This window comes from Stegastes partitus, unplaced genomic scaffold (genome assembly GCF_000690725.1).
Source record: "Stegastes partitus isolate 25-593 unplaced genomic scaffold, Stegastes_partitus-1.0.2 Scaffold417, whole genome shotgun sequence".
Lineage (NCBI taxonomy): Eukaryota > Metazoa > Chordata > Actinopteri > Pomacentridae > Stegastes > Stegastes partitus.
In genome coordinates, this window is record NW_007578148.1 from 181318 (window position 1) to 206288 (window position 24971).

Consider the following 24971-nt stretch of genomic DNA (forward strand, 5'->3'; position numbering starts at 1 on the left):
TGTTGTGAAAAGGTTGTATTTCAACCCAAACCAGGTGATGTTTGTGTCTAAACCAAACCAGAAAGCGAGTGAAAACCAAAAGTAAACAACAACAATAAACAAAAAAGCACAGAGACTCAACTTCTACCAAAAGTGTATTATCCATTATTTTATTTTTTTTATTTTTAATCTGCAGCCATCAGGAGCTATTGACATTAGCAGCTTTCAACTACTACTTGAACACTGGTATCAACATTATCTCTAGACTATTACAACTGTTTTGTGAATTATTCGGGTTTTTTTGTACAATCTTTTAGTTGTTACGCTGCTAATCAAGCTAATGTTAGCTGTTTGAGGCTAAAACTACATTTGTTAGCATACAGCACAGCTAACTATTTTCTGTGTTGTGGTTCATTTGTGAACATGTGTGGATTATTTGTGTATTCTAGTTACATTTCTGTTGTTTTCAGTGACTGAGTCCTTTTCTATGCATGGTTAGCCTTGATGCTAGCATTTTTAATTAGCTTAAATTAGCTCCTTTTGACGTATTTGTAGTTGTTTGTTAAATCAGATGCAGTTTAAAGTTGTAATTAGCATTAGCATCCATATCATATTTTATTCTGATGTGTCAGAGATTCGCACAGTTAGCCCTACAGCTAGTTAGCCATACTGCTAGTTAGCCCTGTAGTCACACTGTTTGAATAGCGTGCATTAGCTACTTTTAGTACGTATTTGTCGCAGTTTGTAAACAGGTTAAACCAAATACAAACAAGTTTACATTTTCTGATAGCATTAGCGCTTTTATTTAAGATTTTATTCAGATGTGCCAGAAATTCACACATGGTTCGTCCTACAGCTAGTTAGCCTTGCAGTCATGTTATTAAATTAATTAGCTTCTTTTGCGGTGATGCGGATTGCTGCAGTTTGTTAACAGATTAAACCAAATACAAACAAACAGCATAACTCAGTTTAAATGAGCTGCTTTTAGGTTATCATTTTATTATAAAGTTAGGTCTAAACTTGCTGCACTTTCATTCATTTAATGTCAATTCGTTTTTACATGCTTTCATTTATTTTTAAATTTTCTTTTGTCCTTTTTCTGCTGTTTTTGTCAACTGGTGTGATTTTATGCAACCCGTGTGCACTTTATTTAACTTGTTTTTGATTTATTTAATTCAGTTATTGTATTTTTTATTCTGCTGTATTTTGTATTTTATCCTTTATTTTATTTACCTTTGTTGCCCTTGTAAAGCCCTTTACACAGCCTCAGTGTGTGATAAGGTGATATATATAAATCACTTTTCTTGCTATTCAGTGTATTAGTGTTAATCTAATGTTTTATTCAGATGCGTCTGCAATAGTGGCCATTTTGGATTTTGCCTCTGGATTGTTGTTTCACCAATAATTGGGATATTTATCCGACATGAACTGGTTTCACGACTCAGCAGCTCATAATTACCTTGTGAAAGAAAAAAAAGAGTATTTTTCTTGGCTTAACTTGTCAGTGGCAGCTCACCTGTCTGACTTGTTATCACTTGAATTTGTCTTTCAGTGGAGTTTAGTTATTGTTTACTTTAGTGAAAGAGAAAGGATGAAATAATCTGTACTTGTGTTTTATGTGTCGCTGTTTGTGCCAACAGGCCAACATTTACTCAGTAAAACTTTTTCTGGTGTAGTGAGACAGAAAACACTAAAAACACCTAAAAATCTGATTTATCCTTTAAGCATGAAGCTCATTAAGTGGATGAGCATCCAAACAGTCACAAATCCAGATGCAGTGACGTGATGATCCGGACGCTTCATCCCTCGTCTCCGACATGTTTTTGCAGCTCGTGCTTATCTTTCCAAGTCCAGACGAGTGACGCAGCATGACTCAACGGCTTTTCTTTTCCATGACGAGCAAAATCTATTCTGTGTCTCATGAATAGAGTCTGAATAGAGAAAACCTCAAAAGATCCGTTCACATGCATGACGACGTTTTCACACTGCTGGTGTACAGAAAGGTGTCGTTCCTCCCACGCAAACAAATCTACAAACTCTATTTATATATATATATCTACTGACTGGTGTTTTAAAATATGTGTCTCTGGGATTTCTGTAGCCCCCCCACAGGTTTTAGTTCATTTTAAATGCCATTTGAATGAAGACTGATGTCCCTGTTAGTCTGGAAATTCCACAGACCTCACACAAAGAGCTCAGGAATACCTAAAAGTCTGAAACTGAAACCTCCAGGGGCCCTACAGGCAAAAACACCAACCACAGAGCTCAGTGTTCCTGATTTATGGACCTCTGCTGAACCACTCCACTGTAACTACCTTAAATCAGCCCTAAAAGACTAATCACAGTTTAAAAACTACAATAACACGAACGGGCACGGCTCAGTAACACCACAGTTTGTAGTTTGACAAAGAAATCCCAACTCGTGGTTCATTCAGCAGCTTTTTCCTGAGTTTTTATTCTGCATGGACGTGGTTGAAGCTGATAAGAATACATTAAATAGTGAGCACTTATTTTTTCTACATCAAGAATGCTTAAATTTTAAGCCAAAATAGGCACAAAGTGGAAAGTAGTGTACTGAAAGCTCCAGAAAAAGCCGGTAATCTAAAAAAAAAAAAAGAAAAAGAAGAAGAAGAAGAAAGAGTCTGAGGACTAATATTAATGCTCCCGAGAACTTTTATTAAATTAAAACCTCATGTTTTGAGTGTTATTTGTTTTAAGAATCTAAATCTGGATTAAAATCTGTTTTATTGCCAAACATGTTTTCAATAATGAGGAGATTCACTTTGTGTTTTAGAAAACCCTTAAAATATTGAAAAAAGAAATGCAAGTTCAGCAAATCCAAAGAAGTACGACTTGAAATGTGCAAAAAGAGGAATAATAATCCAATAATAAAGGGGTGTAGTTTATTTTAAATAGTTTTTCATCCAGCACCTGGAATTCTTTACATATATTTGCACATTTTTTATATACATATATTTAAACTTGGTAACTGAACCTTGAGCTGGTGTAATTTGGGTGAACTGTACCTTTAATAAATGGGTTAGTTAAACCTCCATGTCACGGCTTTGTTAATGTTCCTGACCCACATGCAGAAAGACACTCAGGAGAAGAGGATTTGAGCAATGAGGTTGATTTACAGAAAACTGGGAGTGATGAGGTTTAACCAGGCTGGGACGTCGATGAAGGTCGTCTGGGCGGCTGGGCGGGCAGGCCGGGCGGTGCTCGGTGCAGTGGGGTTGAGTAGCTGGAGCGTACCGGTTGTGAGTTGAGTTTCCAGGGAGCAATGGAGATAGACTCGGGTCAGCACAGGTTGGTAAAGAAGGTGCATCAGCGTGAAGCAGGTACTCAGGGAAAAAACCTTCGGAGAGGGAAAAGACAATCATTAGCAGGCACTGGAAAAAAAGCACAAGAAGTACTGAGGAGGAGGCTTGATGTGTACCATGATGGTTAACACTCAGGCAGTGACTGCTCCCTTCATCCCTGGAGTGACGAGCCTCACAAGTGTGTAAAGAACACACCTGCAGGGAATGAGCCCCGGAGCAGCAAGAGATCCCCAGGACGCCCTCTGGTGGAGAAAACACAAACAGCCCAGAAAACCCCCATTCCCTGACACTCCAAACATCTGTAACTTAACTGGTTCAGAAAAAAAAAAAAAAAGAAGTAGATGAAGAGCAACTTGTCCATCATTGTGTCTGTTCTGTTTGTGTTCCATCAGTGAAACCGCCCGGCAACAGATGAGTAACAAACAGAGTGAAACCACAGAGGAGACGTTCATCATCACTCATCTGAGGTTTCACTCTGTTTTACTGTCAAAAAAAAAAAAAGAATTACAAGAGCAGCGGGGCTTTACCACCAGACTGAAGAGAAAGAAAGAAGTTCTACCTGCAGAACCTGAACCCAACGTCTGGTGTGTCTGATCAAAGACCTTTTCTTTTTTTTTTTGGAACATCACTGATTCATCGGTCGGTTAAAGTGACGACATTCTAACATTCACGGATCACTTTAATCTTCTCTGAGAAACACCTGACACCACATCAGTGGGTTGTACCGGACCAGAGACCACAGAACCAGTCATGTTTTATACATAATAATGAGCAAAGCAGCTTTCTTTATTGAATACTTACTGACTTCTCTATTCATTCACCTGTTTACATGTTCTAGTCTTTTATTTTACTGATTGCTACTTCATTTTTAATCATTTTTTTAATTCTGTTTATAAAGTTCTTGATTTTCTTTTTTTGCATCTTTTAATAACAGGTGTCTTATTTATGTAGCTTGTTTGATCTTATTTGATCTCATCTGGTGTTTCCTCGTTGCCCGTCTTGTAAAGGACAGCGTGTCTCAGAGGCCTTTTGTTGATAACTGGACCGTGGACGGTTGTTTGTTTGTGTTGTTTTATTTTTATTAACAGCTCGCCCATGTGAAATGACATATACTCATCCACTCTAGACAAAAGCCTGAACTCTGTGAGCTGCACGGACAGACTGACCAGCAGCTTGATCGTCTGCACACTGAAGAACAGCCAACAGCATCAACGAATCCACAATGAGCACGGTGAACAGTTAAAAATAAGCTAAATTTGAACTGGATAAAACAGGTGGTTATTATGAAATGTTTTGCAAGAGTTGACATGAAACTGTCTGTATAGCATTCATATACCAGCAACATAAAAAGTCCCAAATCATGTCCCAGGACACGAAACAATAGATCAAATTTCGTGACTATTTCACAAATTGAAAATGGACAAAAGTTCATAATTTTGAAAAAAACAACAACAATAAACAGCGGTATTGGATCCCCAGAAAGTCCCTGTAAGCATCAGTATCTCCTACTGGAAGTCTTGAGTCCACATTTCATCAACTTTTGTCTGACGTTAGTACAAAGTGTGACATGACATGTACTACTGGCTGTGAAAGTTCTGTTTGTGGTACCGAGGCAATGCACACTGTCCAGAATCAGATCCATCTTCTCATATCAATGTGGCGAGATCTTTAAAATGATATCAGCACCTTTTCCTGCCTGTCTTCGTTTTTGTCTTCTGTTTGCCCGTTGAGTCGTAGGTTCCATCTTGGTTTGTGTGCCTCCAAATCTTCCCCCTTTTTTTCGACGCGGGAAAGTTTTTGACATCGATCGTTGTTGGCAACTTTCAGATGTTTGAATGAATTTGAATTTCACATCATATGCACTGTCGTCAGGGCAAAATATCCATCCCAAAAAATAAAATCCACCATCCCCCCCTGAAGTTTTTTTACAAATCGACTACTGATAATATAACCCTAACCTTATCCAGAGTCAGGTCTTGGTGGCACCAGGGTTCATCCAGAAGTCGTCACCAACAACTGGAGGATCCCAAAACATTCAGTTATTTAACTCATTACTTAATAATTACACACATATACCATTACAGTCCCATTAGAGATTAAAGTGACACCTGAAGTTCAAAGATGTTCACATACTTTTATGGTTTCAGTAATGTTTTTGTCAGGCTATTTCCCTCACAAGAGCTGCAACTAATCCGACGGCCACAAGAGACTCCCATAATCACAGCAACACACCAAGAGGAAGAGGCTCATAAACTAATGTACGCACCTTTCTTCTGGTCATGTTGTTTTTAAACCCTGGCTATACATGACAGTTGAATTGTTTCTTCCAGACACACAGAAACAGTCTTGCTGAACATGTTTGACTGAGTTCTTGACTGTTGATCAAACAAAACTGAACAAAATATTTGAATTATGCATGAAATAATGATTTCATTTTTCACTGCTTTCTTCTTCTTGCCTGATTGTAACACATATTTATGATGTGGTTTATTGTTTTGTTTTGTTTTTAAATGTCTTTATATTAAATGCTCAGTGAGCTTTTGAATTGCTCCTGGGGGACAAATAAAGTTATTTGAATTTAATTAAACTGAATTGATTTCTTGTAGCCTGCTTTTGTTAGTTAGCCTGTCTCCTGTTAGCTTCCCTGTGTTTTGTTAGCTTGTGTTTTGTTAGCCTGTCTCCTGTTAGCCTTCCTGTGGTTTGTTAGCCTGTGTTTTGTTAGCCTCCCAGCGGTGTCACCATGGTAACAGGGCTGCTTGGTGAACGCGCCCCGCTCACATGACGTTTCCCAGCGTTCTGCGGGCGCGCTGACAGAAACAGACGGAACATCGCGGAAGAGGATGCGGCTCGGTGAGTGAATGCGGTTTAAAACGGCACACGAGTCACCTTTCTTCACTTACATTCGTAGTGTTAGGCGGTTTTCTGGCGTTTTAATGCGAGTCTGGACGCCGTGGTGACAGCGTGGATCCGCGTCAGTGCCTGTCGGCGCTTCTTGCCGGCTGTAAACCAGGAAGCAACAAGGTGGTCGATAGTCCGAAAAACTTGGTGCTGTGTACGAAGTTGTCACCGGGAGAAAACGGTGCCTTCATACGACAGAGAGAGGCGTCATTTCTGTGTTTTTACTGGTAAAATAGAGACATGGTGACAGCGACAGAAGAAGGCTTGACAACGCTTCAAACCCGATCAGTTTTAACTGTAAGAGAAGCTGATGTCAGCCGGGAAAGTGATAGGGGGACAGTGGAGGTAGAACCAGGTGCGGAAGCAGGGGTGGGCCGGGGTGGCCACGACCACCAAGACCAAAATAGATGAGACTGACTTTACTGTGACTGCATAGAGTGCAAAGAAATGCAGTGTAGCATCTAACCACAAGTGTAAAAATAGCAGTAAAGTGCATTATTTACATTAAATATTACTGGTCATTGTGTGCATGTGACATCACCATTATTATCCAAACCGGAAGTCGGCCATGTTGGATGACATCAACAACCCAGGTAGTGACCTTTCACCTTGCTTTGTGATTTTCTTTGGATTTGAGCGCCTTGTAAGAAACACGATGCCCATTTTGTGTGCGGTATACAATTGCGGCAATAATGCTTCTCGAGATAATGAAAAAGGATTCCTCCAGATTCCAAAAATAACTAAAAACGGCTCCAACAAGATCTGAAGTGCGACATAGTTTGCCGTATGGGCATATCCAGTCACCGGCTTTACAAAAAAAAAAAAGGCTAAGTCCTCCAATTAATCGAGAATATCTCTCCAGTGAGTCATAATATTTCAAGACAGTTGGAGATGGGTTATTGCTGTTATTCGCACTAGACGCCATTTTGGATTTGCAAATCATACCTTTTTGGTCACATCGTTGCACACAAAGAATGTAGTATGTTACAGTATAAACTATGCTACAAACACACCGATGCATGGATATATAAACGTGGATTCAATATAAACTAGATGATCTAACTCTGCAGGTAGAGATTAATCGTGGTACGAGCTGTATAAACAGAATAAACAGGAACAATGCGGGGGGCTCGGCATATATTTGATATTAATATCAAAATTGCTAACAGGATATCATCACAACGACCGAATATACGGATGTTTGGGTTCAGCCTTAGTGATCGGTCATTTTTCAGGCAAAATTTCAGATTATTTTCTGGTTGCAGCCTCTTTGTTGCAATGATTTTTGGCTTTTCTTTGTCATATATGTAGATGTTGGCTGAACACACAAAGTAATCTGAATACATTACCTTGGTGCTGTAAATAATTAGAGATCAATCTATCAATGATCATTTTTCGGGCAAAAAATAATATATAATATCATAAGATGTTTCTATATATATAAATAATAAAATGCTTTCTGGTTCCAGTTTATAAATTATGATGATTTTCTGCTTTCCTTTGTTCTATTTGACAATAAACTGAATATGTTACACTTCTGTGATGTTGGCTGAACACAGGAGGTAATCTGAATACATAACAGTACCTTGTCCTGTGGGAAATTATGCATGAATTTTTAAAAAAAACAAAACTATTATTTGAGGAAGTAGCAGTTTAATTGATAATTTTAAAAAAATGTAAGCAGCGGTTCTGCAGACCAGTGCTTGTTTTTAGGCTGCTGTGCTATAAGCTGCTTTTTATTATGTTAAGTGACGTTACACTATTAATATTTGAGCGTTGAAGGATATAGACAGTGATATTCTATATTAATCTTACTGTCAGTGAACCCATCAGTAAATTAAACCTGCTAACAGGTTTTGTCTGTGCATCCAGAGCCTCATATATCTGATTCCTCAGCTGAAGAACACGTCAGTGAGCCGTTGGATTGGATGTCAGCCTTCATTACAGTCAGCTAGTGTACAGACACACCATCCTGCTCCTGTAAACGTTGACTAGTGCTGCAAATCCATCGTCAACAGCTGAACTGTTTCCTCCTGTTTGCAGTTCTCAGCTGTTCCTCTGTTTTTTAAGAAAACTAAATAGCAATATTTTAAAACATTTTCATTAGGAAGCAGCAGGTTTGTGTTCAGCTCAACAAGCAGAAGAGGGAGGATGTAATGTGTTGTTGGATGGAATAAAGCGTGCTCATTTGATAATAATAATAATTTTATTTATTAGATTAGATTAGTTTAGATAGAATTTTATTGATCCTTTTGGTAGGGTACCTCAGGGAAATTGTTGATATATATATATAGCACATTGTAAAAAGAAAGCTTTACAGACCGGATCAAAAGGAAACAAAGGATTCTCAGACAGACTAATGAACAACAGACGGTCTGTCAGTCCAAACAGAAGGACAAACACCAGAGAGGCAAAAGTGTAGAAAAATAGTTAAAGATGGTGAAAGATTTTCAAAATGAATCAATGAAACAGCACCAGATAAAATAATAAAAGAGCCAAAACTGCCATTTTCAGTTAAGTGGAATAAAAGAAAACAGACGGTAAAACTGTAAAGACAAGACTAGAATCAGTATTTAATAGTAGTAATAGTGAATAAATGAAATAAAATAAATAGATAAGTAAACAAACAAAGACTAAAAGAGATGAAAAATAACATTAAATTTTTTTTTTAATCAATTGCATAATAAAAATAGACGTCACAAATCAAAACAGATTAAGTTTAAGAATTTAAGTGTTTCAGTAGGATTTGTTTTTAGTAAGAAAAATACTAAACACAAGACTTGACCTTTAAATATCTGATTGCAGAGTTTACTCTGAGGTGATCAATCTTTTACCAAAACAATTTAACACTCAGAAATACAGTTTAATGCAGACATAACGCATTTTACTCAATTTTTATTTATTTTTTTGTTGTTTATTGGCCAATAAGCATGTCTCGTAATGCAAAGAAATGAATTAAACCTGCCCTTAAATGAAGTCAGTGAAATAGCACAGGCACAAATAGAAGCCATAATTGATGATGTTTGTCTTTAGCGTTCACGAATCAGTGAAACTACACACAATAGTCCTGTCTGAAGTCATTTTCTCCCGTTTTAAACCTGGAATTAGTGGGTTTTATTCATTTTTGGCTCTAATATGCAGAATTCTTCTCAAAGTGGATTTCATTTGCCTTCTCACAGGGAGATAAAAACATCAGAGATCAGAGCTTTGAAGCTAAATGATCAAGTTTTTAGTCGCAGTCTCCTGTCTCCCACTGCCTCCTGCTCCATCTTCAGATCACGCCTCAAAGAAGAACCAGCTCTAGAAGCATACTGCTGTTGTCAGAAACCTAAATCTGCCCTCTGAGACACTGACTACTGAGCAGAACCAGAAAAACACAATCGGCCACGTGTCTGCCATAAAGCCCTCAGTGTTTTCCAGACCTGGCACGGCGTCCTGGTTTCGCTGCAGACTCTCTGCACCGACAGCTGCTGTTGACACTGTGCAGATTTGCAGCTTTTTTTAATTATTTTTTTATTTCACTGCACATCTTGTTTAGCGTCTGAATGAGCGACGGATGTAACTGAGCGTGATGATGATGATGATGATGATGATGATGATGCCACTGATGGTGTTGGTGAACTCTTTGTGGTTTCTGTGGGTTCAGCGTGTGTGATCATGACGTCTGCATCCAGAACTGCCTGGTATGGATCAAGTTCTCATAATTTTCTATTATAATATGGCTTCAAAACAAAAACACTTGAGTACGTTCACTTGGGCTTCAGCTAATCATGACTTCTGTCTTTTTTATGACGCTTTATACACTGAAAATTCAATTTTTTATGAAAGAAAAGAACAATCAGACATGTTAATAATTAGAAATTACAGTTCTCCTGTGATGGACTACTTTGTCAGGGAGCTGTAATTAATAAACAGAGAAAATTGAAGCAAACAAACTTCTTTATGGTGAATTAATACCGTATACGCGGTGGACAACAACATCAAGTTCACCCGGGAAGACGTCAGAGGAGGCTTTTTGGCTTTTTAAATCGTTGGGACATTCAACATGTGAAAAATAACTGTGTCAACACTCTTCAGGGAGATAAACAGTGAAGCTGCATTGATTGTTCACTAACTACTAATTTAATTGTCACCTATTCTATTAAGCTATTAATTGGTTTGAGCCATTTTTGTATATTAAAAAAAAAACACAAGAAAAATCTCTAATTCCAGCCGTTTAAATGTAAATATTTTCACAATTTTTCTCACATTTTAGACTCAAGAAACAAATCGATAAATCCAGACAATAATCAACACGTTAGTCACCAGTGGACATGAAGTGTGACACTGAAGTGACCCCAAACAGCTGTTTCTGTGCCTCCTGTTACTTATTGTCAGACGCAGCCTGCAGCTGGACGTCCAGTTGGTTTAATTTAACCCCGAAACTCCTTTTATCCCCCTTATGTGCTTTGTAGCCTTCACATTTGAACACAGAGCGGTTTGCTTGTTAACGTGCATGTCTTCTCCAGTCATGTAGGAAGACAACAGACACCAGTTTTCAATATTTCCAGTCAATCTAACAGCAGATTTGCATGTCTCACTTATACCAGGTGTTGAGTTTATTCTGTATCTGCTGTATTGTTGAAATCTTTCCTGTCGTTCAATGCCATCACAGTCAGCTAGTCTCCATTGGCTGGTGTGAAACTGCTCATGCTGAACTGGAACTTTAACCCTTGACCAAACTGATAGCAGCACTGTATTCACCACAGCAATGAGCTTAGCTACAGAGAATGAGGTCATCCCTCTGTGTTTACCCTTTTCTTCACACCATGGCGTGAACGTCACATGTCAAAGGCACAAAGTGTATCGAGGTGGTGTAAAGAAGTTTCTCTCTTTGCCCTCTCCCGTCCACAGACATGGATTACAAGGCTGTGTTTGCGACCTTGGACCGGGTTTGTGAGGACAACGTTTCCGTTCTGAGCGGGTCGTCTGATCTGCCGTGCGGCAGCGTCGCCGGCCGCCTGCTCACGTGCATCAGGCAGATCCAGGAACACGGACGAGCGCTGGAGCCGGTGGTTGGCAGCTTCACCGCCGTCTACCATCACTACGACTTCGACGAACAGACGCCTGGAAATGGATACAGGACTCTGGTCAAGGTGGGACGGGATGTGTGTTTCTACTCACTGTGTCTGGTGAGCTGTGACTTCTTTATGTTATGTGACTGAGCAAAACCGAAACAATACACAGAAAGAATCCTGTCTACAGATGATCAGCTGGAGGTAAAACGGTCCTTCCGTTGTCTAGAATTGGTTCTGACCAACCACCATCACACATGTTGGTATGAACCTGGAAAGTTTACCCAGAATGCACTTTTTAAAGTTTTCTCTGGTGAATGATCAGAACCAGAACCACATCCAGGGTACCAATGATTGTTTCTATGACTCTATGTCACAGACATTAACCTGCTGCAGTCTGACTGGTACCACTATGACACATCCCATAATACTGATGCTACCAGCTGGTTGTAGAAAATTGATTGCAAAAGTTTTGGGTAATTTTGAATACATTAGAGGTTGGTTGGATAAATTTTAAAAAGTCTGGACAATTTTAAAGTGACTTTTTTTTTTTTTGTCATTTTGGTTCATTTTTAACTCGTTTAAGACACGTCTTGAATAATTTTGGACTGTTTTTGAGATATTTTGTTCAAGTTTTCAGTAATTTTTGAAATGTTTCCAGGCATTTTGTTCAAGTTTTAAGTATTCTGGAGAATGTTTGAGTCATTTTGGGCATGTTTCTGCCATTTCGGAAAGATATTAGGACAACTTTGATAAGTTTGAGGTATTTTGCTAAATCTTTAGCTCATTTTGAATTTTTTTTTAGTTATTTTGGACAAAGTGAACCAGAACCACATTCAGGGTACCAACGATTGTTTCTATGACTCTGTGTCATAGACATTAACCTGCTGCAGCCTGTTACCACTATGAGACATCCCATAATACTGATGCTACCAGCTGGTTAGAGAGGGAAAAAATAACGTACTGCAGATTTAGTGTTCAGACTGTGACACCTGGATGGATGTAGAACTGATCTGGTGTCAGTTTTTTGAAGAACTCAGATGTGTCTATCTGCTGTACTGATGAAGTTCTGAGGCTAGAAAATTTTTTTTTTTTTTAAAGTCAAATAAAACATGAAATCTCGACCCTCCTCTATGTACTCAAAGGGCCTGCAACTCCTTTTATGGCATGAAGATAGAATTTTGCATGGTTTCATTAAATAGAATAAACTTATTGTACAAAAATCAGCTGATTCTGAGGCGGTCGAGGGAAGCTTTTTTTTTAGATGTGGTTTATTTTATTATGGAATTTTCCATATTTGCTGTGACTTGCCGGCTCGATTTCATCCACCCAGTTTTGCAGCTGAACAGCTTTGGCGTACAGCTTTGGTCCAGTCCACTGTCTCTGTCTATCATCACTGTAGCTAGCTGAGAAACCGTAGCGCAAAACAGCAGATTTTAACGATAGTGGAAGATCTTTAAAGTCACTGGTTAGTCTGCAGTGAGCCGTGGCTGTATTCATTTGGTACACATGCATGTTGAACCAAAAGACAGACATTTTCAGTACCACCACGTGTACCGTTACACCCCTAATAGATAGAGAGATATTTTATTCATGCCTTTTGGAAAATTCAAGGTATCAATACTTGTTAAATTTAAGAAAAAATAAGCACAATAACATCCAAGTCATGCTGGTAGAAGACTAAGTTAAGGTGCAAGAAAAAAACGATAGTGCTGGTACAATAAAAAATTAAAATACAGTGTGAGAATATAAAAATAAAAGGCATTTAGGAGGTGGAGCTTTTGTCCTGGCCGACCTTGGATTGTTGCTTTATTGCCCAGTTGAGTCGCTGGAGTGTAGCAGCCAACGGTCAAGTCATGAGCCTTCGACTGAGGTGTTACGGTAAACGAGGCTTGTAGGAAACTAAGGGTCGTCCGTACTGCTCTGGGTTTATGGTGAAACTGCAAACCTGACAGTTGTCACAAAAACTAAAGCTGAACGCTGGGTGTTTTTCCAGAATCGTGACTCATGACGTTAGTGTTCGCATTCGTCATCACACCACCTCACGTCAAATGTCGTCTCCAATGTCTCGAGTAAAGCCCACGCTGTTTCCGTCTTGTCCAGGTCTTGCTGTCTTGCCTTTTCCACATCATCCAAAAGGCCCGTTACATTGCCTCCAACTACAACAGTGCCTTCTTCAGGGCCGAGCACAACGCCACCGAGTTGGAGGCGTACGGCAGCGCCCTCTGTCAGCTGCGAGCGCTGCTTCACCTCGCCCAGCGCCTCATCAACGACAACCACCACGGCCAGCTGTACTCGCTGCAGGACGAGGATCTGAGCCGCAGGTTTGTGCAGGAGTACAGCTCCATGCACAAGGCCTGTTTCTACGGCCGCTGTCTGGGCTTCCAGGTCAGACAACAGCACTGATTTACCAAAGTTTACATGCACATGTAAAAGCCATGTACATCAGGGCAGTCTTGAGCTCTCAATGACTCCTGTAGCTCTGATTTACTTTGATGGACTCATTGAAACACATGCGTCTTTGTCATGTGTTTGGTTCTTTCATAGATTTATTTAAGGTCCTTTGGGAATATGATAAAGTCTGATGGGTCAAAAACATACATCCAGCAACCTAGTGGCCTCTTTGCTTTTTGTAAGTGATTCCAGTTGACTACAGCTACTGACTCTTCTGAGCTGATTTAAATTGAACCCACTTGATCCACTCATTAGACTCAAACACTGCAGTGAGAAAATCTGAGGAGCTCATCTAAGATCTGCAAAAATCTAATCACTGACTTGAAAAAAACATAGAACAGTCACTTGGAGTCATTTCAAAGCATCTTCAGATCCCAAAACCAACCGTGGACACAATTGTAAGTAACAAAGTTCAGAAACACGTCTGGAGGAGAGAAGGTGAGGCCTTTAACCCCAAGAACACCAAATCAAGCATGGAGGTGGCAGCATCATGCTCTGGGGCTGTTCTGCTGCCAGCTTTTCGAGATTCAAGACTTTCATTTGTCACAAACACAATTTTACACAGCATAGCGCGCAGTGAAATGCATGTAGCAGAACGAAACAATCATAAGAAGCAGAATAAATGGATGGATGGATGGATGGATGGATGGATGGATGGATAGATCTTGGGCACAGTTGGATGTTCCAACCAGACAATGAGCCCAAACACATCAAAGTAGTGAAGAAATGGTTCCATCAGGCTGAATGAAGGTTCTAGACTGGTCTCCCCAAAGTCCTGACAGAACAAATTTACGCAAACTAGAAGCTTGTAGATGGGTATCAAAAGTGTCTAGTTGAGATGAAAATGAGCAAAGGACACTTAACCCAATATTAGCGTTTCTGTATATATATTTTTGACCCAGCAGATTTAGACGTTTTTCCAGAAGACCTTTAATAAATCTATAAAAGGACCATAATGCATGATTGTTTATATTGTGACAAAGACTCACGTTTTTCAGTGATTATAGAAGTCATTGGAAACTCAAGACTGCCTTAACAGACACGGTCCTTACAAGCAGATGTAAACTTTTGTTCATTTTCGTCCGATTATGTCACCAAATCTCCAACCAGCTTGTTGAAAAGTGTATTTACTCTTTGTATCGTTAAAATAGTTATTTCTTCTTCTTCTTCTTCTTCTTCTTCTTCTTCTTTCTTTCTTTCCACAGTTCTCTCCTGCCCTTCGTCCGTTCCTCCAGACTGTTGTCATCAGCATGGTTTCTTATGGAGAGACTTTTGGAAAACAGCAGTCTGGCTTAGGTGAGGCTCTTAGTTTTTATTTTATGAAGTCATGTCACCAGTTTTTATACAGCAGGTTTAGGACAGCATCTGTTGCTCCAAAGTGCTTTCCAATTTAAAAAAAACAAAAAACAATTAGATTTGTGTCTTAAATTAACCTTAAGAGTAAAAATATTGGGGATGAGACCCTGTGGTGTTTTTTATGGTGTGATTTTACCTGTGTAATTTACATATAAGGGATTAAACCCTACAAAAATTATATAATATACGAGTATATTTATATAAAACATGCTATTGACAGGATACTAATAAAGTGGGTGACTGGATTTCTGATTTCCAGGAGCTATAAGCCACATTCATCCAAATTAGAATATATAAAAGTTCACCTTTTTGAATTAAATGAGGGAAAAAATGAACTCTTTTACTATGTTTTAATGCTTTGAGATGCACTGGCATTCAAAGGCTGAGACCCTACAGAGATATTAATGATGGAGATGAATATAACTAATATAATAATCTAGCTAAGGTATTAAAAATAACAGAACTTAACCAAGCTAATGCAAATATTAGAGCTTATTTAAGTGTTTCTTTCCTCTTCTTAAGATTATTAATAGTGTTATAAATCATGCAACTTAGCCTAACTAATATAAATGTTGTTATAAATAACAGCAAAGGGGATGATGCAAACATTTGAGAAATATTAGTAGAAAAATACAAATAAATCAAAAATATACATAAGTACTGGGTCGGATGGGAAATACTAACATTGCACATAGTGATGGTGATTCTTTAATGAGCACAAATACTGATAGAGAAGTACAAACATCGAACAAATTTAAGTCGACAAATAACAACATTGAACAGATTCTAGCATATTATTATGTTATTTATTGGCAGAACTTAAATTCTCACGTCTTTTTTTTTTTGTTTTTTTTGCCGTTTTCAGTTGTTAAAAAGAGTTTTTCTCTCGCTGCAGGCATGGCAGCTCTGTCTCTCCTCACATCAGGGAAATACGTGATGGATCCAGAGCTACGAGGCGCCGAGTTCGAACGCATCACCCAGAACCTGGACCTGCAGTTCTGGAAGTCCTTCTGGAACCTGACGGAGTCCGGCCTCATCGCGGTAGGCTGCTCCTCCGGTCGCATCTTTGTGACTACGGTGGCCCAGAAGTGTCACAACAAAACAAAAGCCACAACACAACACAATAAGCCACAACACTACAAAATAAGCCACAACACAACACAACGGCTTCAACGGAAGTTGTTCGCAGCGGAAGTGTCCACATTAACAAGTCAAACAAGCAATGACTCTTTATTTGTAAATCAAAGTTAACAACCGCTTTAATAGCACACACCGAGATTAATGGACACTATTTGCCATCAGTATTTTACTTACTTTCGAGTTGTTTCAAACAATCTCCAGCTTCTGCCCACTTCGTGTGGTTGTGCACTTCACAGTATAACTTCCGGGTTTAAAAAAAACAACTTCCATTGCAGCCGTTGTGTTGTGTTGTGGCTTATTTTGTAGTGTTGTAATTAATTTTGTTGTGTTGTGGTTAATTTTGCAGTGTTGTGGTTAATTTTGTGGTGTTGTGGTTAATTTTGTGGTGTTGTGGTTAATTTTGTTGTGGCTTTTGTTTTGTTGTGACACTTCTGGGCCACCGTACGTGACGCTCTTTGAATCTGTCTCCGTCTGCGCAGGGCTTCAGCAGGATCGCCTCCAACCCGGTGCAGGTCAACCTCACCCTGACGCTGCCTCCTGTTGCCCTCCGCCTCCCTTTAGCTGCAGATCCCAGCCTCACCACCGCCATTTCCCCTCCGATCGCCCACTGGGGCCCCGGACCGGTGCACACGCGACTCGTCTCCTGTGAGCTCCGAGAAGGACAGGTGAGGGTTAACGATGGGAGGTAAAAGCACAGAATACCGAATAACGTCTTTTGAATCCCTTTTTAGAACGTACCTTCACCAGAGAGCCTTTCCTGATTTTACATGAGTTTTAATTCTCTTGAACTGTCTTTTATTTGATTTATTATATGTTTTTAGCTTTCCTACCCATGCAGATATTTTTGACGTTAAATATAAAGTTGGTGAAAATGTAAAGTTAAAAGGTGACTTTAAGTTAGATTTTTGTTAAATAAGTTGTGTTTCGTGCATTGCTGCTTTGTTTCCTGTATTGTGTATTACTTTGTGACTTCTCTTGTCTTTTTCCAGGACAGCGAAGAGCTTCGGGCCTTTTCCCGGACCGATCCTCCTCCGATCTCCGTGTCCAGCCTGCCCTGGGTGCAGAAGCAGCCGCCATCCCCCTGGCTGCTCATCCACTTCCACGGAGGAGGATTCGTGGCCCAGACGTCCAGATCCCATGAGGTACGCAACACTGCTGGTTTTAACTTAATCTGTAAACATTATCCCAAGTTAATTTCTGTTTTTTGTCTGTTAGTTTCATTATAATAATACTAACTGGCTCTAAATTCTACGAAGCAGCAGTTTGATTTGCAGCTCATCTTTTATTCTCAATCACCAGAATTATCTCCGGAGCTGGTCCAAGGAGCTGAACGTCCCGATCCTCTCCGTCGATTACTCGTTATCGCCCGAAGCGCCTTTTCCCAGAGCTCTGGAGGAGTGTTTCTACGCCTACTGCTGGGCTCTGAACAACTGTCACCTGCTGGGTCAGTGCAGCGTTTGGCTCAGATTGACTGATAAATCTGATGAATGAAGCCATGCAAAGTTCTGCCTTCATACTATGAATATTTCCAGAGCTCCAGGCCCTTGAAGGTCCAGATTTATCACTTTAATGGACTTTTTCCATCATTTCTGAGCCTCAGAACTTTATCAGTACAGCAGATAGACACATGACATTTAGGAGGAAGAACACATCTGAGTTCTGCGAGAACCTGACACCAAACCACCGACTGACACAAACAGACACAAGATCAGTACAAAAGATGCAAAATTACCACAAAAAAACACCAAAAATTCCACAATGAGAGAAAAAAACAATCACAAAAAGACACAAAATCACCACAAAAAGACAAAATTGCCACAAAAAATATAAAAAATCACAACAAAAAGGGCCAAATTTACCACAAAATGACCCAAACAACACCACAAAAAGAGGTGAGTGCAACACATAAAGACACAAAATCTCCACTTCAAGGCAAAATTACCCCAAAGACTCAAAATCACTACAAAAAGGACTAAAATCACCACAAAAACACACAAAATTACTACAAAAATAAGGACCAGAACGGTTTTGGTCAGTTCTACATCCATCCAGGTGTCTCAGTCTGAACACTGGACCTGGTTCTGTTCATGTCCTCTGTCAGCAGCTGGTAGCATCAGTATTATGGGATGTGTCATAGTGGTAGCAGTCTAATGTCTATGACACAGAGTCATAGAAACAATCATTGGTACCCTGGATGTGGTTCTGGTTCTGATCANATAGAAACAATCATTGGTACCCTGGATGTGGTTCTGGTTCTGATCAGTCACCAGAGGAAACTTTACAAAGTGCATTCTGGGTAAACTTTCCAGGCTCATATCAGCATGTGGGATGGTGGTTGGTCAGAACCAGTTCTAGACGATGGAAGGACCAGTTTATCTACAGAACATCTGGACATGATTCCTACTGCGTCAGAAGGATTTTCTAATATCAGCATATTGTGAATGTAGCTTCTGACAGACACCTGGATGGATGTAAAACTGATCTGGTGTCAGGTTCTACCAGAACTCAGATGTGTTCTTCCTCCTAAATGTCATGTGTCTATCTGCTGTACTGATGAAGTTCTGAGGCTCAGAAATGATGGAAAAAGTCCATTAAAGTGATCAATCTGGACCTTCAAGGACCTGGAGCTCTGGAAACATTCATAGTATAAAGGTAGAACTTTGCTTCATTAAAGATACTAAAGTTTTTGCACATTACACAAAATCAGCACGTGATTAAATCTCTTTGAACTCGAATGTAAACGCTGTTGTAGAATCTGAGCAGTGTAACAATTGATGCATGTTTGCTGCAGCTATAAATAGCAAACGTACACCGTGTACTAGTTATATGCAGTACTACCTTTGGTGGAGGGGGAGGGGCAGCGGCGCTTTGTGCTGAATGCATTTTTTGTCAGCATATTATCTGAACATAGAACTCAGATAGTGACATGTGTTGAGTCACGGAGGAAGAATGTGGAGGAATTTATAGAAGCAGGGAATCACACTGACAGGAGTAGAGTTTAAATAGTATTAAGGCTGCAACTGAAGAATGTTTGCATCAGTTATATGCTTGTTGATTAAGTTTTCAGCTGTTTACTCTATAAAATGGCCAACGGTACACCTTCAAATTCTTTATTAAGGGCAAAAACCTTCACCAAACAGCCTTTTTGTGTAACAGTTCTTGTTTTTTCCTGTTATAATTGGAGTTATTGCAGTTATTTGGATGCAAACAGTTCATTTTTTTGTGTTTCAGGCTCCACGGCCGAGCGGGTTTGCCTGGCGGGCGACAGCGCCGGCGGAAACCTCTGCATCACCGTGTCCATGAAGGCCGTATCCGCCGGCATCCGAGTCCCCGACGGCATCATGGCCGCCTACCCCGCCACCCTGCTCACCACCGACGCCTCGCCCTCCCGCCTGCTCACGCTCATTGACCCGCTGCTGCCTCTCGGCGTCCTCGCAAAATGCCTCAATGCCTACGCAGGTGTGTGGGTGGAAGGGATTTGTTTGCGCCGTTTGACGCCTCATTTAACACCAAAAAGTGCTCACGGGCGCCGCTGAAGACAGAAAACAGAACATCGGGAGGATTATTTGTGTGTAAATCAGATAATGTGGGAGGAAAGGTTCCAATTTTTAAATATTTTAACAACATGTTCATGTGGACTCATTGGTAGGAAACAAAACCTGGTGTTCATAGGGGTCTATATGTTGTTATTATGGGTGCAAAGTTACAAGCTGCTTCCATGTTGTCTTCATGATGAAACTGAACTATACCCGAGGCTTTAAAGAAAGCTCCCATACAGATACTTGAAATGAAAATAGTTCAACACACATCACAATAAATCCAAAGTTGATGTCGTGACAAGAAACAGGAGCTCAGTGCTGCACTAAAGCAACGACAGAAAACACAAGTCGTCGTTTCTCAGTAAATTTACATTTCATTTATTTGTAAATTCAGCAGAATTTAGTTTTGGGTCTAAATTAACAAATACGAGGCGTGTCAGAAAAGCTTCAGGACTGGTGTCACAAAAGATGTATTTCAAATCTAAACTACAAGTGTTTCCCTTCGTAGTAATCCTCCTGGAGTCTAACACACTTCTCCAGCCTTCTCTTCACACCGCCATGCACTCCTGGAAGGATTCTTCCGGGATTCTTCCTCCTCAGCTCCGTCGTCACAGCCATCTTGATGTCGTCCACGTCTTCTAAACGGGTCTCCTTGATGAGCCCTTGAGTTTGGGGAAGAAGAGACAATCCCACAGAGCCAGGTGGGCTGAGTAGGGAGGTTGCTCCGGCACAGAGATGCTCTTCTCAGCCAGGAGCTGTGGGATGCTCTGGGCGTTGTGAGCAGGTTGTCATGGTGAAGCAGCCACCACTGGTCCTGCCACAACTCTCACCTCTTCTGAACAAAGCAAACGCTGCAGGATCTCTTTGTAGACGAGCTGGTTGATCGTCTGAAGGGGAAAACTCCTGGTTTGTAGTTTGAAATCTATCTTTTGTGACGCCAGTCCTGGAACTTTTCTGACACTTCTCTGAGTACAATCTGACACGATGCAGCAACATGTTTCTGAATTCTGTCTGTTGTGACCCAGACTGACCCACCTGCTGTCATATCTCACCTGTGTTGCGTTCCCGGTTCAGGTGCAGAGTGCCAGTCGGTCCAGCCCGCGGTGGGCAGCGGCGGTCTGAGCTCTCTGGGCCGAGACACCGCCATGCTGCTCAGCGACCTCACGCACGGAGCCTCCAACTGGATCCAGTCCTTCCTGGACCCGACACGGACCTCAGACGCCGGCCGGTCCCCGTCACAGAGACGGATCGACGCCGGCAGAACCTCCGCCGTCGCCTCGCCGACGAACTCCGGATGCCACGTCGAATACCCAGAAGGCTTTGAGCCGCTGCGCTCCGAGTGCCTGGCGTTTGTTCGGCCAACGTCCTGCCCAATCATCAGGAACCCGTTTGTGTCGCCACTGCTGGCGCCGAACAACCTGCTGAGAGGCCTGCCGCCAGTTCACATAGTGGTAAGAGACGGAACCGAGGGGGGAGGAGGAAAGATGTCCTCGTAGGAAAGCACGGAGCCCGTGATCCAATACAAATCATCAGAGAAAAGAAAAGAAAAAAAAAAAAAAAAAAAAACAGAACACCCCCCACAAGGCCAAAAAGGCGAAATCACAAAAGCAAAAGCACCAAAAGAAAAACAAGAAAACAACTATAAATTAAAGAGACGAGGTCTATACACTATATAATAAACAATAGAAATAAGAAAAACAGATGAACACGAGGATACTGAGAACACAAAATTAAGAATATTTACCTGAATGAGTTGCACTGACTACGAAGTATCTGCAAAACCACGTCCCAAACTGGCACCAGTCTTGGTCCATAGCTTCCTGTCTGAAGCAGAAACATTTCCACACAACTGATGTTTGATGAAAATGTTTTGGCAGAATTTCAGACCTGCAACGTTCTGTATGTTCACCCTCCTAAAACTTCTTAACTTGAGAAGCCACTTTCCGGAGTCAGTATCTCCAGAAATTTTTACTCCAACAGTCATGAAATTTAAGTGCACATTATTTACTTGCACCCTTCAAATACCTTAAAATTATCAAGACCAATCCAGTGTATGTATCTGCAATGCATGAAGGAAAAAAACGGTATTTTTCTGCATCCAAACTGTTCCTTATTGTTGTTTTTACTTTGCAAAATAACAAATTTATCCCACTTCAACTTAGTGCAGCTTTGGTGTTTGTCTTTCAACAAAACAAGTGAGTAAACTGTCTAAAATATGTCTTTATAAATAGCTAAATGATCTTTATTTATAGAGCGCTTTTCACAATCAGAGTTACAAAGTGCTTCACACGGCAGCAAAGTTAAACAGACGAGCTTTTGTTCTTCAGTTTTAAATATTTCCACACTGCAGAAAGCGTAGCTGTATCCTCCTGACTGCTCTCCTTTCACATCGCCTGTGAAGGAAAAAGTCGCTACGGATCAATTAAAAATGCTTCCATTGGCCCCAGTCGCTAAAATCAGATCGGGATATTTACGTTACCAATTGTTGAATACATCTTTTTCTACCACGAGTGGCAAACAAATAAAGGGAGTAATAATTAAGGTTTGTGGCCAGATAGTTGCTGAATAAATCTGAGAAGTTAATTCATTCAAAGGGAATATTTGTGCACAACGAGCACCTCATACGCTGCTCAGGGAACTCATACATCGTTTATATACGCTGTGTAATTTATTGAGAGCAAAACGACGTAAGAATGAGCAGTGGAAACCAAAATTATTGAGCCGCTGAGGAGGAAATTCACAATCGCTTCCTAACTGGACAGATATCCTAGAAATATTGCTGATGTAGTGTTTTTTTAATTAAATTTTATTCGAGTATTGTGTCCATCTGGTTCAAATAAAAAAAGAAAAGTCAATGTGCCAACTTCAAATCTTCCTTTCTGTACTCTCTGCTGGTCCACCTGACATTTGTTTTTTCCTACAAACTTAACAGCACCGATCCAGAGCTGCACTGATCGATGAGTAAAGCGATGGAGCTGCAGAAAATCTCGCAGCTCAGCTCAGCGGCAGCAGAAAGACATTTTTCAGCAGATAAATAAAGACGGCAGCCCCCAGACATCGCTGATGTAGGAGTTAGTGGAGGGGGAAAGAAGCAGAATAAACGCCAGACTTTGATTTGTTCCTGCTTGCATTTCTCTGCATCTGCTGGTCCTCTAAACAGACTTAAAGGGTTTTGCTTTTTATTTTGTGTTTTCAGTTTATTTGGCTTTTCAGTGCATTTTTTCTGACTTTCTCGGAAGTCACTGGTTTCTACTTCATGTCTGTTTATTTTAAGTCACTTGTCACTATAAATTTTTTTTAAAAAAAGTCACATTAAGTTCATTTTTAACACAAAAGGTGCAGAAAATATTGGAAACATGCAGATGAGCCTAAACTGCAATTTATGCATTCACACCATAGAAGCAAATTTAAAAAGTAAGCAGTAAAATATTAAGAGTAGGTCACCATTTTTTTTTTTGTATTGGTAAAAACCTGTGGGGAAAAATGTTCAATTTTTTCCTGAAATTTAACATTTTTATTATGATTTCTGTCATTCAAAGACTCTAAGAGCTCTCTGCCCTTCTAGTCGTGGTTGTTCTGTTTCCATAGAGCTGCAGGACTTAAAATGAACCCACAGTGAGGAAAAACGTAACCGGAGCAAAAAACGCGAGGAAGCAGCTCAGTGTTAAGATGAAAAAATACCATCGCATGACATTTTATTTCTTCTGTTTTGCACTCAGAAGTCCAGAATCGAGAATGCAGACAGCGGAGTTCAGATTCTGTTCTTGTCCCTGCAGGCCTCGGCGCTGGACGCTCTGCTGGACGACTCGGTGATGTTTGCCAAGAAGCTGCGAGACATGAACCAGCCGGTGACCCTGACGGTGGTGGAGGACCTTCCCCACGGCTTCCTCAGCCTGTCGCAGCTCGCCAAGGAGACCGAGGTCGCCACCGACGTCTGCGTGGCGAGAATGAGGGACATTTTTCAGCAAGAAAACCCGACGCTTCAAAAACCGCCAAAGGCTGGAGACTAACCACAGTGCCAATCCGTCAGGCCGATTTCTCAGTCACCGCCGGAGACTTTTACAAGAAAAGAGGTTCGATGTGGTGAGCGTGGTGTCGTGAATTTAGCAAAAAAAAAGGAAACAAATGTGAGGAACTGTGAGGATGCAATGGAGGAAAACATTCTGCACTTTAACCCTGCGCTGCTGAGCACTAAAACCATCAGCCTTCTACAACCAGCTCTGATATCAACCTCAATAGAAAGTCTTTTTCTAATAAGACGCACAGCAAAGATTCAGACCAGCCGCACAGTCAGAACAATACACTCAGAACACATCACCATGACCAGCTCTAGCAGTAACATATGTGAGTTATGGCAGCTGTGCCTTGAATGTAAAGCTTTGCTGAACAGCCTAAAGAAGACAAGCTTCGGTTTGCATCGCCTACGTTATCAAACTGACCAGGATTAAAGCTTTAATCATACGGGAAGCTCCTTCCAGATGCACTGTGTTATAATATTTGGACTAAATGTACACATTGACTGGATTTTCCAGTTTGTCACATGTTTACAACATATTGAAAAGGAGGCCTTCACCTTGTGTTTACCAGCAGAATCTGGATTTTAGCGTGAACGTGACTTGCTGTAATGTAAATTAATGATTTGAATTTCACTCTGTTGTTATATTTAAAGCCTGTGTTAAATCAAAACTGCAACGACTGCTTCTGCTTGTTTGCGGATTTTTTGACATTTTTTTTTATGTTGAGCAGCTAATCAGTTGGCACAACATGTTCTGTTCTGCAGCCGCCTGATAAACCTCTTGGGTCATTTTAGATAGTGGTGTTGCTCCATCGTCGCAGATTTTGTTCAGAGTTTACACCTTAAAGGGTTCAATATCTCTAGAAATGAAACTCCCACAGCTATGAAACTTGGTGAGAACACAGATAGAACAAGTTTCAGCAGATCTAGATGCTTGAATGGTTCCAACAGAGGATGATTTTTTAATTACTGGCTGTTGAAAATAGAAAAGAAAACATCCCCACATCATGCTGCTGCCACCTCCATGCTTGAAGGTAGGGACACTGTGTGAGGCCAAACTTTTAATTATTCCTCTTTGAAAACTTTAAAAAACAAAGTTTTCAAACAAAGTTGGTGTTGTGGCCCCAGAAAGTTCCTGTAAGTGTATATATATGTGAATGTGTTCATATTTCCTACTAAAAATACCCTTTTTGTTTGACATTTCGTCAACTTT

The 24971-nt window shown here is 40.4% G+C and overlaps 1 protein-coding gene across 1 annotated transcript; it reads left to right on the top strand.

The window, feature by feature from the left end:
- Positions 1 to 6217: 6217 nt before the first annotated feature.
- lipea (lipase, hormone-sensitive a) lies at positions 6218 to 24439 on the top strand. Its single transcript, XM_008285789.1, has 11 exons — positions 6218 to 6793; positions 11094 to 11335; positions 13358 to 13642; positions 14914 to 15004; positions 15960 to 16105; positions 16684 to 16869; positions 17194 to 17346; positions 17504 to 17648; positions 19436 to 19663; positions 20818 to 21194; positions 23520 to 24439. Exons 1-11 carry the CDS (start codon positions 6769 to 6771, stop codon positions 23751 to 23753), a joined length of 2112 nt encoding a protein of 703 aa, XP_008284011.1. The 5' UTR covers positions 6218 to 6768; the 3' UTR covers positions 23754 to 24439.
- Positions 24440 to 24971: the final 532 nt, after the last annotated feature.

Coding starts and splice junctions, on each gene's coding strand:
- lipea (XM_008285789.1), top strand. CDS start 6,769: ATGTTGGATGACATCAACAACCCAG. Junction 16,106..16,683: donor CGGAGTCCGGCCTCATCGCG/GTAGGCTGCTCC, acceptor CCGTCTGCGCAG/GGCTTCAGCAGGATCGCCTC. Junction 16,870..17,193: donor GTGAGCTCCGAGAAGGACAG/GTGAGGGTTAAC, acceptor GTCTTTTTCCAG/GACAGCGAAGAGCTTCGGGC.